This window comes from Mesoplodon bidens (genome assembly GCF_964165515.1).
Source record: "Mesoplodon bidens genome assembly, chromosome: 9".
NCBI lineage: Eukaryota > Metazoa > Chordata > Mammalia > Artiodactyla > Ziphiidae > Mesoplodon > Mesoplodon bidens.
Window position 1 is genome coordinate 373061 of NC_138166.1, and position 16341 is coordinate 389401.

At 50.7% G+C, this 16341-nt stretch overlaps 1 protein-coding gene across 2 annotated transcripts; it reads left to right on the forward strand.

The window, feature by feature from the left end:
- Positions 1-305: 305 nt before the first annotated feature.
- LOC308622676 (uncharacterized protein C7orf57 homolog) lies at positions 306-14164 on the forward strand. Of its 2 annotated transcripts, none has more exons than XM_081244249.1 (7): positions 306-418; positions 666-834; positions 8125-8310; positions 9974-10082; positions 10927-11083; positions 12124-12221; positions 13727-14164. In XM_081244249.1, the coding sequence occupies exons 2-7, from the start codon at positions 780-782 to the stop codon at positions 13902-13904; spliced, it is 783 nt and encodes a 260-aa protein (XP_081100375.1). In that variant the 5' UTR covers positions 306-418; positions 666-779; the 3' UTR covers positions 13905-14164. The 2 variants fall into 2 exon arrangements, with proteins under 2 accessions (XP_081100375.1, XP_081100374.1); XM_081244248.1 differs by having other exon boundaries at positions 307-418; positions 13679-14163.
- Positions 14165-16341: the final 2177 nt, after the last annotated feature.

Sequence of the window (16341 nt, forward strand, 5' to 3'; positions counted from 1 at the left end):
CCCCGCCACGCCCTGAGGCCTCGCCCGGCCCTCAGCGCGGCCACGCCCAGGCCAGCACCGAGGCAACGCCCCTGTCAGCAGCGCAGTCACGCCCCCGCCACGTCCTGAGGCCTCGCCCGGCCAGCAGCGCGGCCACGCCCAGGCCAGCCCCTAGGCCACGCACTGGCGCCGGGCAGTTGATAGTTGGAGCCCGCGCTCTGCCCCTGGAGCTGATTGGCCAGCTGCGGCCCCTCACACTGCCCCGATTGGCTGCCGCTGCGACCGCTGCGACCGCCGGTTGGCCCAGGCCGTTGCCCCGGCGACGCGGGTGCTGTGTTTCCGCGCCGCGCTGGGAGTTTGGGGTTGATCCCAGCCGCCCGCTGGAACAGAGTGACCTCGGACGCTGCAGGTGACAACCACCCAGACCCTAGGCCGGCAGGTGAGCGAGCGGGGTCAGACGGCCAGTGGGGTCGGGGCAGGGAGGGGGCCACCCGTCACCGGGGCCGGGGGGGGGTACCTCGGGACCTGCTGTCCCCTGCTGTCTACTCGGCGTGTGTGTGTGTGCCCCTGCTGTATACCCTCCCTGGACGTGTCCCTGCTGTATACCCGTGTGGATGTGCCCCTGCTGTATACCCTGCCTGGACTTGGCCGCATGTCCCGAGTAGTAACGCCTGCATACCTGTCAGGTGGAGGAGGACAGACAGAGCAGGAACGGGGACCCGGCCTCTGCAGCTCAACCCCCGCGTCGGTTCCTGGTTCCCCCGAGAACAGAGAACAGCCGGTCCAGCGTGTCTCCCGGCATGAGGAGCACGAGCAAGGAGCTGCACGGCGCCGCGAGCCGCTATGCTCCCTGCGGTGAGTAGCCCGGGGAGAGGAACCCCGCGTTTGCTCTGCGGCTGGCTGGACTGGCTCACACCAGCGGGGGCGGCCGGGAGGGGACAGGACAACACGGGGTACCCTCAGAGAAAGCTGCACACTGTCCCTATGCCCCGGTGTGGAAGCAAGGCTTAAAGGGCAGCATGGGGGGAAACTAGGCTTGTTAGTTTGCTTGTTAGTTTTCCCCCTATATCCAACAAAAGAAAGCCAGGCTACCCACTGCTGTTGGAGCTTCTCAGTTTTTGGAGCGATAGCATCTCTGAAAATTTCTCTGTAACAGCAACCCTGTGTAAGTCTCACAGGGCTCTCCCTGTATGTTGGCTTGGGCCCTTTCATTTTCAGCTGCATCCCCATGTATTTCATTGATCACCTATCTCTTGCTCCTAATTTAGACCCCAACCAGGGTAGCTATGTCTCCTGCTTTAAGCACTGGGACACAGGAAACAAGCCTCTGGTGGAGGCTCCCACGGCAGTGGGCTTCTCACTGTGAAGCTGGCAGAAGGCAAGGAGGAAGACCTGGGTGCTGGAGGCTGGTTTTGCCTTGGTTTTTACGCTGCCCCATCTCGAGAAGGGCTGGAGAAGGCGGGAGGAGAAGAGAGCCCCAGAGCTCTGCCGGGAAAGGCAGGGTGAGGGCGGGCAGGGGGGCTGCGGGCAGTGGGACCAAGTGTGGCCTTCTTCACAGTCTCAACGTGCTTCTTGCCTGGAGCTCTGCTGTGGCCACTGTGGGTGGGTCCGTGGCTGTGCTGGGAATGGGGCAGAGGACAGGAGGCCTGGGTCCCCGTCTCCACGGTGGGCTCTCAGCCTGGGTCTGACGTCTCAGTGCCTTAGTGTGTGGCCTCCCCGTGTGAGCAGCGCAGAAGACGGCAACACTTGCCAGGTGCTCTGGTAAACACGGTCACACTAACACTGAACTTCAGAACAACCTGCTGAGGGGTCCTTAGCCCTGGTTTATAGGTGAGGAAGCCGAGGCTCAGAGTTTCAGGAGGCTGCCCTGTTCTCCAAGGCCGCGGCGGCCCAAAGGCAGGGCTCCAGAGCCCCGTGGGATGTGCCCTCAGACACCAGAGAGCTGTGGGGCTGAGTCACCTTGCCGTCTCTCTGAGCCTGGCTCCTATGGATAAAGCAAGCATGCGAGGGGGCAAGGGAGCTCGTAAAGAAATCTACATGGTACTTAAGTGATCTGGTGTTTGAGGACAAGACAATTCTCGTTCCTTTAACCCTGTGTGTGTGTGTGTGTGTGGTGACAGTTGGTTCACAGTGACTCGTTTGCTGGCTCTCTGAGCAGGGCACGCAGTGATAAACAGCCAACTAATTTAGAGCTCAGTGCCCGCCCAAAGCTTCCAGTAATGAGAAGTAGACGCTACTCTGTTCTCTGTTGATTAATTAGTAATCAAAACACAGAGAGGAAAAATAAAGCTGGAACCGAATGCCTTCCCTCTAAAAGAAAATATTTGAGCTGAATACAATCAGATAAGATGGTCCTACCCATCCTCCTAGCTCTTGAATTAATTCTCTGTGAGCTTGGGCACACTTCTTTAAAGCTTTCCGGGGCAGGGCGGGGGGGGTTTCTCCTTTTCAAAACTATAGTGTTTCCATTATACTGTTCATCTAATTACTGTTCTTTAGATATTTAAAAGATTTCCCATGAACATTCATTTTTATGCAATGAACTAGCTTTAGTTCCAAGTACAGATTGGGTGGCTAACTTTTAGCTTCAGAGGATGGTGACTTCTTGTTCCTGGGATCCATGTGTGCTTGTGTAAAGGGATCTATTCAGCACCGTTTTCCTGTGCTCCTGCTGTACCAGTCAGGGTTCTCTGTAGCCTAACGATATGTGTGTGTGTGTGTGTGTGTGTGGAGAGAGAGAGAGAGAGAGAGAGAGAGAGGGAGATTGACCGGAAGATTGATTTATTTTAAGGAACTGACTCACCAAGTTGTGTAGCAGGCAGGTCCAAAATCTGTAGGCTGGAGACCTAGGAGAGGGCTGATGCTGCAGTCCTGAGTCCAAAGGCTGTCTGGGGGCCGAATTCCTTCCTCCTCAGGAGACCTCAGTCTTTTCTCCTAAATCCTTGAACTGATGGCATAAGGCCCACCGATGTTAGGGAGACTTATCTGCTTTAGTCAGAGTCCATTGATTTGACTGTTAATCTCCTCTAAAAAGCACCTTCACAGTAACATGCCAGACTAAACATCTGGGAACTCTGGCCTAGCTAAGGTGACACGTAAAATTACCCATCACACCTGCCAGAAGCCAGTCCTATGTTAGAACCTGAACGCCATGCTTTTTTTTTTTTTTTTTTTTTTTGGCCACGACGCACAGCTTGTGGGATTTTAGTTCCCCGACCAGGGATTGAACCTGGGCCCTCGTCAATGAGAGTTCAGAGTCCTAACCACGGGACTGCCAGGGAGTCCCTGAACACCATGCATTTTTGACAGCTGGTTCCAGTAAGCTCTTAAATGCAAGAGTTACTTGAGCTATGATAATGGCATCTTTCTTATTTCACCCTCCTGGATTTTGTGTCCAAAGTTTTCAATCAGCTGTGATATTTGTTCTTATATTTGGACATGTGGTTAATCAGTTTCTGATGCAAAGAGTCACCAGAACACCAAGAGCCCGAGTGTCCCAGGGTCTTCTCTCTGTGGAGCCATAAGTGGGCCTGATCACTACAGGTCCCTGGGCTTCTGCCCACAGCTCTCGCTCCTGCCAGGGACCCTCACAGGTGGTCACAAAGCAGCCTGCAGGGCTGTGACTTGGGTGCCCACTGAGGGGGCCTCAGGGCTCTGACAAGGCCAGTTCAGCTCACCGCCCCCCCGCCGTGGCCACTCTGGGTGGGGCAGGGGGTTCAGATCGATGGGGAGGGAGGGCAGGGAGTAAGCTGGCCTGCATTCACCACCCCTGTTTGTCCTCCCACCCTCCGCTTCACGGGACCCTCTCCCCTAGAAATCCCACACCTTTATCTACACTCACCGCACTTCAACCTTGTGGGACCAGACTTGATGTTTCCATGGAAGCCACACGCAGCCCACCCCTGCCAATCTGCGGCCCGAGATGCTTCCCACAGCATGAGGAAGCCCGGGACAAAGCCCCCCGCCCCGCCGCCCCGCCCCGTTCAGCCACCCTCCTGAGTGCTGCTCCCCTTTGCTGTCTGAGGACGACTCGGATGTCCCGCTTTGGCCTCAAGCAAAAGGAAAGCTGGGTGGGGTTCAGATGACACTGTTTGCCAGTGAAGCCTCCCTGATGGCGGCACACAGCCCTGCATCTTTCTGCTCCTGTCGAATTAGCAAACCTGTTCAGTTAGGCCCTTACTTCTTTCTCAGTGTTTGTTTGTTTGTTTTTCCAGTTGGAGTCTAGTTGATCCACAATATTGTGTTCGTTTCAGGTGTACAGCAAAGTGATTCACTTATACATATATATCTATTCTTTTTCATATTCTTTTCCATTATAGGTAGATATTGAGTAGAGTTCCCTGTGCTATACAGTAGGTCATTATAGATTATCTGCTTTATATATAGTAATGTGCATATGTGACTCTCAACCTCCTAATTTATCCCTCCCACCCACCTTTCCTCTTTGGTAACCATAAGTTTGTTTTCTATGTTTGTGAGTCTGTTTCTGTTTTGTAAATAAGCTCATTTGTATCATTTTTTTAGATTCCACATATAAGTGATATATGTGGAATTTGTCTTTCTCTGTCTGACTCTGACTTACTTCACTTAGTATGATAATCTCTAGGTCCATCCATGTGCTGCAAATGGCATTATTTCATTCTTTTTTATGGCTGAGTAATATTCCATTCTATATATGTAGCACATCTTCTTTATCCATTCATCTGTCATTGGACATTTAGGTTGCTTCCATGTCCTGGCTATTGTAAATAGTGCTGCTTATGAACATAGGGGTGCCTGTATCTTTTTGAATTAGAGTTTTCATCTTTTCTGGATACATGCCCAAGAGTGGGATTGCAGGATCATATGGTAGCTCTATTTTAATTCTTTTAAGGAAACTCCATAGTGTTCTCCACAGTGGCTACACCAATATACATTCCCACCAACAGTGTAGATGGGTTCCCTTTTCTCCACACCCTCTCCAGCATTTATTATTTTTTAAATTAATTAATTAATTAATTTTTGGCTGCATTGGGTCTTTGTTGCTGTGTGTGGGCTTTCTCTAGTTGCAGTGAGCAGAGGCTACTCTTCGTTGTGGTGCGCAGGCTTCTCATTGCAGTGGCTTCTCTTGTTGCGGAGCACGGCTTCAGTAGTTGTGGCACGAGGGCTCAGTAGTTGTGGCTTGCGGGCTCTAGAGCACAGGCTCAATAGTTGTGGCACATGGGCTTCGTTGTGGGATCTTCCTGGACCAGGGCTCGAACCCGTGTACCCTGCACTGGCAGGTGGATTCTTAACCACTGCACCACAAGGGCAGTCCCAGCATTTATTATTTGTAGACTTTTTGATGATGGTTATTCTGACTGTTGTGAGGTGATAACTCATTGTAGTTTTGATTTGCATTTCTCTAATAATTAGTGATGTTGAGCATCTTTTCATTTGCCTATTGGCCACCTGTATGTCTTCTAAATGTTTATTAAACCTAAATGTTTATTTAGGTTTTCTGCCCATTTTTTGATTGGATTGTTTAGTTTTTTGTTATTGAGTTGTACGAGCTGTTTGTATATTTTGGACATTAAGCCCTTGTCCATCACATAGTTTGCAAATATTTTCTCCCAGTCCATAGGTTGTCTTTTCGTTTTGCTTAGATTTCCTTTTCTATGCAAAAGCTTATACATTTGATTAGGTCCCGCTTGTTTATTTTTGCTTTTATTTCTATTGCCTTGGGAGACTGACCTAAGAAAATGTTGCTACAATTTATGTCAGAGAATGTTTTGCCTATGTTCTCTTCTAGAAGTTTTATGGCGTCATGTCTTATATTTCAGTCTTTAAGCCATTTTGAGTTTATTTTTGTGTGTGAGAGAGGGAGTGTTCTAATTTCATTGATTTACATGTGGCTGTCCAACTTTCCCAACACCATTTGCTAAAGAGACTGTCTTTTCCTCATTGTATATTCTTGCCTCCTTTGTCACAGATTAATTGACCCTAGGTGTCTGGGTTTATTTCTGGGCTCTTTATTCTGTTCCACTGATCTGTAGGTCTGTTTTTGTGCCGATACCACACTGTTTTGATTACTGTAGCTTTGTAGTTTTGTCTGAAGTCTGGAACAGTTATGTCTCCAGCTTTTTCTTTTTCCTCAGGATTACTTTGGCAATTCTGGGTCTTTTGTGGTCCCATATAAATTTTAGGATTATTTGTTCTAGTTCTGTGAAAAAATGTCACGGGTAATTTGATAGGCATCATGTTAAAGCTGTAGATTGCTTTGGGTAGTATGGCCATTTTAACAATACAGTAAGTCCCCTACATACAAACAAGTTCCATTCTGAGAGTGCATTCGTAAGTCCAATTTGTTCATAAGTCCAAAAAATTTCGCCTACGTAACCAAATAACACAATCGGCTATATAGTACTGTATTATAATAGGTTTATAATACTTTTCACACAAATAATACATAAAAAACAAACAAAAACTAAAGAAAATATTTTTAATCATACAGTACAGTGCCTTGAAAAGTACAGTACAACAGCTGGCATCCAGGGGCTGGCATCCAGTCAACAGGCAAGAAGAGTTACTGACTGGAGGATGGAGAGGAGGTGGGAGATGGTGGAGCTGAAGGATCATCAGCAATAGGAGTTGGAGGGCAAGCTGCAATTTCACTCACGCCTGATGTTGATGGCACAGGTTTTGGTTCCTTGCTGGAACCAGATGCATGTTCACATCTTTGAACGTTTGCAACTTAAAGGTTCGTATGTAGGGAACTTACTGTATTAATTCTTCCAACCCAAGAGCATGGGATATCTTTCCATTTCTTTGAATCATCTTCAGTTTCCTTTATCAATGTTTTATAGTTCTCAGCATATAAGTCTTTTGCCTCCTTGGTCAGGTTTATTCCTAAGTTTTTTTTTTTTTTCTTTTTGATGTGATTTTAAAAGGGATTTTTGGGGCTTCCCAGGTGGCGCAGTGGTTGAGAGTCCGCCTGCCGATGCAGGGGACACAGGTTCGTGCCCCGGTCTGGGAAGATCCCACATGCTGCGGAGCAGCTGGGCCCGTGAGCCATGGCCACTGAGCCTGCGCATCCGGAGCCTGTGCTCCGCAGCGGGAGAGGCCACAACAGTGAGAGGCCCACATACCGCAAAAAAAATAAAAAATAAATAAAATAAAATAAATACATAAAAGGGATTTTTGTTTTTTACTTTCCCTTTCTGATATTTCATTGTTACTGTAAAGAAATGCAACAGATTTCTGTAATCTTGTATCCTGCTACCTGGTTGAATTCATTTATCAGTTCTAGTAGTTTTTGTGTGGAGTCTTTAGGGTTTTCTATATGTAGTATCATGTCATCTGCATATAATGACAATTTTACCTCTTCCCTACCAATTTGAAAACTTTTAACTTCTTTTTCTTGTCTGATTGCTGTGGCTAGGACTTCTAATACTATGTTGAATAGAAGTGGTGAGAATGGGCATCCTTGTCTTGCTCCAGATTTTAGTGGGAAGGCTTTCAGCTTTTTACCATTGAGTATTATGCTGGCTGTGGGTTTGTCATAAATAGCTTTTATTATGTTGAGATATGATCCCTCTGTGCCCACTTTGGTAAAGAGTTTTTATCATGATATCTCAGTGTTTATAAAGTTCTAAGTTGATCAAATCTTGGCTAACATTTGGTCACATAGTCCAGAGGCTTGCCCACATTTTAAGTGCTTTGGGATCTTTCAGGAATGTGTACTCCCGGAAATGCAGTCTAGTCCCAATTCATGGAGGATTGAAGGAGAAGAGAGAGAGAGCTGCACACGTAGGGGATTTGGATACCTCACTGGGAGGCTAAAAACCCCAGGGAAGGGCTCTGCTCTCACTGCTTTGGGACAGAGGGGCAGCCAGTAGAAGACAGGCCAGCAGGCCTCCTAGAAGGTGCTCGTCATCTGCTGGGCACCGTGGCTGCTGCCCGTGGCCTTTAGGGACTGTTAACTGCACGACCGGCAGGGTTATGCCTCAGGTAACAGGTGTTTACAAGAGGGCAGTTTCACCTGTGCTGGTGCCCCATGTTGATGTCCTCTACTGGTGTCCTGGGAGGGTGTGACGCCCTCCCTGGTGTAGTTGTCTTCTGGGCAGTGGACCAAACCAGCCTGGATTCCTTAAGTAATGACCTGACCCTTGGCCTCCTCTTCCCTAGATTGGTATTACCAACTTCCTGCGAAGCAGCCTGAGAAAGCTGTGGATGCCCCGCCAGCGTCCCAGATCCCAGGCCTCAGTGACCTGAGGGAAGCCCCCCGTGGGTACACGCCCGGGGAACGAAGGTACTTGGTGAAGGAAACGGACTCAGAGTACGTGAAGCTATCGAAGCAAGGCGGCCAGCCCGGTGAGCACCGCAGGCTTGTGCTTTGTGGCGGGAGTGACACGGTCGTCTGGTCATTGTGTCTTCCCTGTAAAAATATGTGAAGTGTATGAGCTTTGTCCAAGGCCGTAGGAAGTCCGGGCGTGCTGCCGTGTATGGGAAAGACCCACTAGGCTGTGAGTTCACCGAATTGGGATTTTCCTTCTGAGTGACACCCCTGCAGTGACTCCCGTGCCCACCTCCCTGTCTAACTGCAGTCGCCCAGCTCAGGGCCACCCCTTCCCCAGTCTCCTGTGAAGCATCTGTGTTCCTGTTGCTCTGTGTCACCGTCCCTCATCCTGTGTATTAATATCTTCTTGGTAATGGAGGCCAGGGAGGAGTGGCCATGGTGATGTTGATGAACATCACACTTTTATCCATGATGTAACTGAGAAAGGCCTGCTCAGCTGTGCTAATTAAAGTTGCTGGTCAAGTTAGGAGTCACATCTATCTAGCACACCTTCTGGCTGGCCTTTGTGGTGAACGAGCCTGAGAAACGCTGACCTCTCTCTCTCTCTCTCTGACCCCTGTTCCTGCTGTGGAGATTGTCACGGGGAGAGTGGGCGACATGGCAGAGGGCAGTACCTGGCTTTAATGGTCAGAAGCCCGGAACTGACCATGTGATTCACTGCGTGTAAAGCACAGAAGGTGCGCCACCTCCCCACTCCCCAGCCACCTGTTAAAAGGACATTAGTGGGACCGCTGGCAGAATCTGAACAAGATCTGTAAACTGGATAAAAGGATTGCATCACACTAATCTCCTGATTTTGATCACTACACTGTGATTATGTCATAACTGTCTCTGGAAGCCTCCCAAACAGTCCCCCAAACAGCAATGACAGTGACAATACTAATGGTTGGGGGAGGGGGGAGAGAGAGAAAGAGCAATAAAGCAAATGGGAAACGAAACTCAACATTTGAGGAATCTGGGTGAATGGTCTAGGGGAATTCATACCATTTTTTGGACCTTTTGTCTAAGTCTGAAATATTTAAAAATGGAAAGTTCAAAAAAGAAAACAGTTAAACACGTCTCGCTAATAGTAAGAACAGTCGATGCTGGCCGTGGCGCCCGCTTCCCCGCCTGACTGACCCCTGCCTGGGAAAAGCCCTCAAGCCGGGGGAGGGGACGAAGACCTGGCAGCAAGTGGGGGAATCGGGAAGTGGAGCCTGAGCGCGTCTCTGCCCCTCTCAGCCTGGCTCCAAGCGGGGCACCGGTTAACACTCCCCCTGCCCCCAGGATTTAGAGGGGCCGGTGCCCCGCTTCCCACCGGAAACCTGGAGGGGGCGGCTCACCCCAGAACTGCCGCGTGGGGGGTGGAGAACAGACTGTCCTGGGCAGAGAGAGGAGCCAGGGCGCAGCCCCCCGGGGGCCCAAGGAGTTGTGTCCCCGCAGATACCGCCCTGGAGCAAGGACCCCTCCCCTCCCCCCAGAGACAGGGAGGAGGTGGCCGGCGGCGGGGCAGGGGTGCAGGAGGGATGTCCTCTGGGCACCAGGCAGCACGAGCACTGGCGGGTGAGGACCGCGGACACCCCGGCGTGCTGCCCCCCGGCCCAGTGGGGCCCAGGAGGAGAGCCGGTCCCCTGGTCGCTTCGACCTGCCCGCTGGTAATGCGCAGGCCGCTTACAGCCGTGTCTTTTTGGCCTCGAGATCTGTTGAAGCACTTTGCCTCCGGGACCAGGAAGGGCTCCCCCGTGGCCTACTCCGTGCCAGACTGGTACGGCCACCACAGCCAGCCGCCGACGGCCAACCGGAGGCAGTGAGTATCCTGACCCCCGCGTTGCGGCCCCGCCCAGGCCTGCGTCCCCAGCCTCTGACCTCCGCGCCCGGCCTCTCCGCCCGCCGCCCCCCTGCAGCCCACTGTCTCCGGGAGGCTGGGCGCCCCCTTCCGTCCCATCCTTGCTGGAGGTCCGCTGGTTGCCCAGCTTCTCCCTGACACTGCATCCCGGAGGGCCCCTCCCTCTCCCTCTCCTCTCCTCTCCCCTCCCCTCCCTCTCTCCTCCCCTCCCTCTCCCCTCCCCTCCCTCTCCGCTCCTCCTCCCCTCCCCTCCCCTCCCTCTCTCCTCCCCTCCCTCTCCCCTCCCCTCCCTCTCCCCTCCCTCTCCGCTCCTCCTCCCCTCCCCTCCCCTCCCTCTCCCCTCCCCTCCTCTCCCCTCCCCTCCCTCTCCGCTCCTCCTCCCCTCCCCTCCCCTCCCTCTCTCCTCCCCTCCCTCTCCCCTCCCCTCCCTCTCCGCTCCTCCTCCCCTCCCCTCCCCTCCCTCTCCCCTCCCCTCCTCTCCCCTCCCCTCCCCTCCCTCTCCCCTCCCCTCCCCTCCCCTCCCTCTCTCCTCCCCTCCCCTCCCCTCCCCTCCCCTCCCTCTCCCCTCCCTCTCCTCCCCTCCCCCTCCCCTCCCCTCCCTCTCCCCCTCCCCCTCTGCTACGGGCCTGGACTTTATCCTAGCAGAACCAGGAGCCCAGAAAATGAGGGGGCTGTGGGTGGGCGGGGACTGGAGAAGGTCAGAGCTGGGTGCCGGGGCGGGGGAAGGGGAAGGAGGGAGGCAGGGAGGGGAGGTCAGGAGGTGGCCCTAAGCCGCGGGCCGGGGCCCTTCCGTCCGTTCCTGCAGGTTCCCCGCTGTGTCCATACCGGATTACATGGTTCATGAAGACTCTCACCCCGGTCACGCCAGTGGCAACTACGAGTACAGAAGGGGGCCCTTCGACTTCGACATGAAGACGGTTTGGCAAAGAGAGGCCGAGGAACTGGAAAAGGAGGAAAAAAAGGTGACTGGAGCCCCACTAGACGGCATGGCTTTGCTTGCCGCCCGGAGCACGCCCCCGCGATGTGCTTGTCGGCAGGGTGTGTCTCGTGGCCCCGGGGTCTGCATTGTAAGTTCGATCTGCTCAAAGGCCAGAGGCCACGGGAAATTAGCTTCCTTCTTCTCCTTATGAATTCACCCCTTGAGGTAAGATTGCCTTTCACTGAGCGAGTTTTAACGAGCTGACGCTCGTCTCCGGGAAAGTTGGCCGTCACTGCTCATCTGCCCGGATAGAAAGGACATTCACCAGGTTCTGAACAAGCCCGTTCTGTTTACGAGTTTAACATTCCCCGCAATACTCTGTACGGACAAGAAGGGAGGAGGAGACGCTGCTTCTCTTCTGTGCAAACCCTGGGTATTTGTATTTGACCTTGGAGGAGCACCGACTGCAGGGCAACACACTTTCAAGGCATTTCTGTTTCAAAGGCACCCTGTAGAGGCCATCTCGGGTCAGTGGCTTCCTGGTGGCAGCGTCTCGGTTCACGGGGCTGGCGTGGCTCCTGGGACGTGGGGGTCTGTGGGTGAACTGGTGACATTCACGTTAAAACCGGCAGTGAGTCCTGACGATGAGCAAGGCTGCCGCCCTCCCACCGCACAACAGGGGAGCGGCCTCGCTGGCTGGCAGGTTCCTTGCCTGACCCCAGCCCGCTTCACAGTGTCTGCTTGGAAGAGAAACCCTGGAAGTTTATCCCGGGGCTCACAGAGTTGAGCAGTGTGCACAGTGTCAGCTGCGTGCAGCAGCCCGGCTGTCTGTCCTCAGGACACCCGGTCCCAGCCCTGAGCCTGGCTCTGGGGGGTTGGCATGTTCAGTGAACGGGCTGCTCCTGGCGACGCTTCCCAGCAATAAACAGAGGCTTCGGGTGCTAACCAGGGTCACGGTGCCCGTGCCCTATACAAGGCTGGACGCTGTACTGCCGCCAAACCATTGACAGAGCCATGCAGGGGCTGAGAAAGTGCAGGGAGCAAACACTTCTAAGTCAGGGTTTTGTGTGTTTCTCTGTACAGGTGAGGCTACCAGCCATCAAGTCCATGTATCCGAGCAAAGCCGGGACCCCGCTTGGCCCCAAAGACCCTGCAGGAAGCAAACTGTCCTTTCCCCCCATGTAAGTGCATGGGCTGCACCAGCGTGGTCTGGATTTGGTTGGGGTTTGGTCTTTGGTCCAAGTGACCACAGTGACAACCATGACTCCAGTACACGATGCTGATGCCAGCCTAACGGTATTCGCTTCCCAGCAGCAGGTTGTGGTGATGTGACTTCAATGGCACAACTTCCCATGGCCTGGCCCTGTCTACTGGCCTCCTCTTCCATTTTCCCTTCCCTCCGGATGCCCCCCCGGGCCCCTGTGGACCCCACCCTCCCCCACCCTGAGCGCTGAGCTGAGCTCTGTCCTCTTGTCATCCTGTGTCACCCAAGCTCGCCCTATAAACTTGGGGCCCCATGTGTGTGCTACTCAGTGCTGACAGTCTCTGTCCCCAAGGCCTGGACCCTGGTGTCTGCGCCTAGTGAGCCCTCGGCTCTGTGTTCAGCTGGAACCTCTGTCGGGCGCCCTGACACTTCGTGACCCGCCCAGCTGGAGAGGGGGTCCCTGAGGCCTTCTGTTTCTCTCCCCTTTCCCAGAATCCCACTGCAGTGCTAGAATTAATGGCATTAATTGTCTGACTACTTCTTACAATTTCTTCTCCTCTAGTGGGGCTCGGGGAGGAGCGATCCATCAGTTACATTGTGTGACAAATGCCGTGAAAGCACCACACTCAGCCTGCGAGGGCAAAAAAATGATATCTATCTATCATCCATCTAACTATCTATCTATCTATCTATCTCTGTATACCTCTATGTCTTTCTATCTATCTATATCCATCTATATTTTTATATCTACCTATCTCTCTATCTCCTTATCTATCTATCTGTCTATCTATCTATCTATATATAGAGAGAGAGAGAGCCCACCAGAGCCATTAGGAAGACTCTTGACAACAGAGTGGTTTACAAGTAAGAAACCCGAGGCTGGGAGGGCACAGGTGATATGCGTCACGTGATGCATATCACGTGTTTTACATCCCATCTCCCCCGCCTCTCCTAATGGAGGTTATGATAAGGTCTGCAAAGATGTAAATGACAGAGAAGACAGAAGTGTGTAAAGAAGCAGCAGCTAATCTTTAACGTGCACAGGGAAGAACTAATTAAGAAAGGAACAATTTGTTTGAAAGTGGTAGAGGCTGAGTCACTCATCCCTCCCCAGGGAAGGGGCGGTTCTTTCAGAAGAAGGCATCCCTGGGAAATGCTGGAATTCTTCTTCTTCTCATTGGCTGTTCTGAAGAAAGGTTTTGGAAACTGAACTAAGTATGCACTCACTGTGTACAAGGATGCTTGGAGGTTACTTCCTTATGCTTCAAAGTGGAGAGAGATTGAGAAAGAGAGATAGAGGGAGAGAGGGAGAAGCGTCTCTGTCGTGTCTTCAGGGGTGTAACGCATATAATTTACCATCAGTATGTTCGCTGAGAACGCTTCTGGATTCTCCTTCACCTTTGTAATTAAGTACTTAATTTTTCTCTTTTTGAGGCCTGGTCAAAAAACCAGTTCACCCACAAACTTTTCCAAACTTATTAGCAATGGATATAACGCTGAGTGGTTACAGCAGCAAGCAGACCCAGACAAGAGGACCCCGCAGACATCCAGGGCCTCTGCTTTGTCTCCATCCCAGTCTCCGTGGGACACCGAGCCGCCCCCAGACCCAGAGGCTCCGGAAGGTGCCAAGGAAGGCCCAGGTGAAGTGCACGGCCCCTGAGACCCCTTGTGTCATTACCTACATCATAATGAGTGATCTAAACACCGCATAAAACACCTACAGAGTTATTGAGGGTACAGTTACACATGAGGATAATATATATTGTGCTTCCTTCCTCTTTATTCAGATGAATAGCAAAAGTCATTATTTCTGTGGCTTTACATTTTCTTTTAGTTGTCAAAAGTTCTGATGCTTTACAGGGAGATCAGCTCGGTGCTTTGTGACTGCCTGGAGGGGTGGGAGGCAGGGAGATGCAAGAGGGAAGGGATATGGGAACATATGTATATGTATAACTAATTCACTTTGTTATAAAGCATAAACTAATACACCATTGTGAAGCAATTATACTCCAATAAAGTTGTAAAAAAAAATTCTGATGCTTTATGTGTTGTACCACACACACAATATCAGTTTTAGTCTCCTGTGTCCAAAAGATTCTGACCCCTGCAATGCTTGGTCCTCTCTGAGTCAGCTTCAGATAAAGCCCCAGTTCTTGAAAAGAACTCACAGTTCAAGCTTGAATTTGTTCCATTATCAGCATTTCTTAAACTCTGTCATTAAACTTTGAATAGCTTAGGCATTTCCCTGAAATTTGCTGTTCAAAACAGTTTATTAGTTTGATTTTTAACAATCACTGTCACAGGGACAATTAGTCTTATTTTGGGCCATGTCCATCTTAAGGTCTATCGAGTACGATGTTTAGTTTCTGTAGCTCTAGAACTTACTGACCATTTGCCTTTAGGAAACTTACTTTCACTCTGAGGCTTCATTTCTCTGATTAAGGAGGAAGGAGCTGTGTTGTGTCCCTTCAAGCATCTCAAGTGTTTTATGTGATGTTTTGTAAACGTGAGCTCTTCCCGTCTTCCAGTCCGGTGGGCACCACGCTGGCCTGGCCAGTGTCAATGATACTCTCTCTCCATTGTCATCATGATGCCATTTTAAGTCATACAAACTTTTACTGATTTTTAAGGAATTATTGAGAGTAATTCTTTTAAAATTCGCCTTTTATTAAATTGAACAACTAATGCACTCGTCCTTTATTACAGCGTCTTCTCCTCCAAGTGAGTATTTATAGAGAAACTGACCTGCATCCAAGTATAGAAAGTGTCTCAGACACAAAAACAATTGATGGACATAGTTCTTCAATCTGAAGATAATGCATCTCAGAAGGCTGTGAGGTCCCTCTCCAAACTACCCATGTTCTAACTACAAAAGCTGGTGACATCTATGTCTTTAAAAAGTCAGAGTTCTGGGCTTCCCTGGTGGCGCAGTGGTTGAGAGTCCGCCCGCCGATGCAGGAGACACGGGTTCGTGCCCCGGTCCGGGAGGATCCCACATGCCGTGGAGCGGCTGGGCCCGTGAGCCATGGCCGCTGAGCCTGCGCGTCCGGAGCCTGTGCTCCACAATGGGAGAGACCACAACAGTGAGAGGCCCACGTACCGCAAAAAAAAAGAAAAAAAAGTTATCTATTCAGCCCACATATCCACAGAAAGGTAGCTTAATAGATTAAAAAAAAAAAAAAAAGTCAGAGTTCTAGGACTTCCCTGGCAGTCCAGTGGTTAGGACTCCGCGCTTCCATTGCGGGGGGCGCGAGTTCCATCCCTGGTCAGGGAACTAAGATCCTGCATGCTGCGCAGAGGGGCCCCCCCAAAAAAAAGAAAAAGAAAAAGAAAAAAAAAGACTTCTAGAAACACAGTTTGGGGACAGCAAAAGAAGGACCACTTACATTATTACAACAATTATTCTTTTATGCGTATCACACAAGGTAAAGCATATTCCAGTTTACTTCAGAAGCATACATTTTATTAGACACTACGTGAGAAATGTGGGTTTAAATAATGGTAAAGAAGTGAAAGGCCAGGAGAGGCCTCTAAATACAGATGCCCCTATATACACTACCAAATGTAAAATAGATGGTTAGCGGGAAGCAGCCACATAGCAAAGGGAGATCAGCTCGGTGCTTTGTGACCACCTAGAGGGGTGGGATAGGGAGGGTGGGAGGGAGGGAGACGCAAGAGGGAGAGGATATGCGGATATTTGTATATGTATGGCTGATTCACTTTGTTGTAAAGCAGAAACTAACACACCATTGTAAAGCAATTATACTCCAATAAAGATGTTAAAAAAAAAAAACACAGATGCCCCAGGCACAAAGGCCCACCTGCACAGGGTCTCTGAGGGGTTTTAGTATTGTTTTTCTGCATGGTCTTAAGTAGATAGAATTTACCTCACCACCACCAAAATATCTGATCTGGTCAAGGAACTGTCATTGGACGTTAAGGTGATACACTTTCTACTGGGAAATAAATCATTGCAGTGCTATATAATCCACGTGTTTAAATTAGCAGCAAGACCCTCTTAATCTCAGAGGAAATTTTTAACAGTTCAAAATTAGTGGAAGACCAAGTAGGTTTGGTAAAGCCCCTGTAACCGGGAA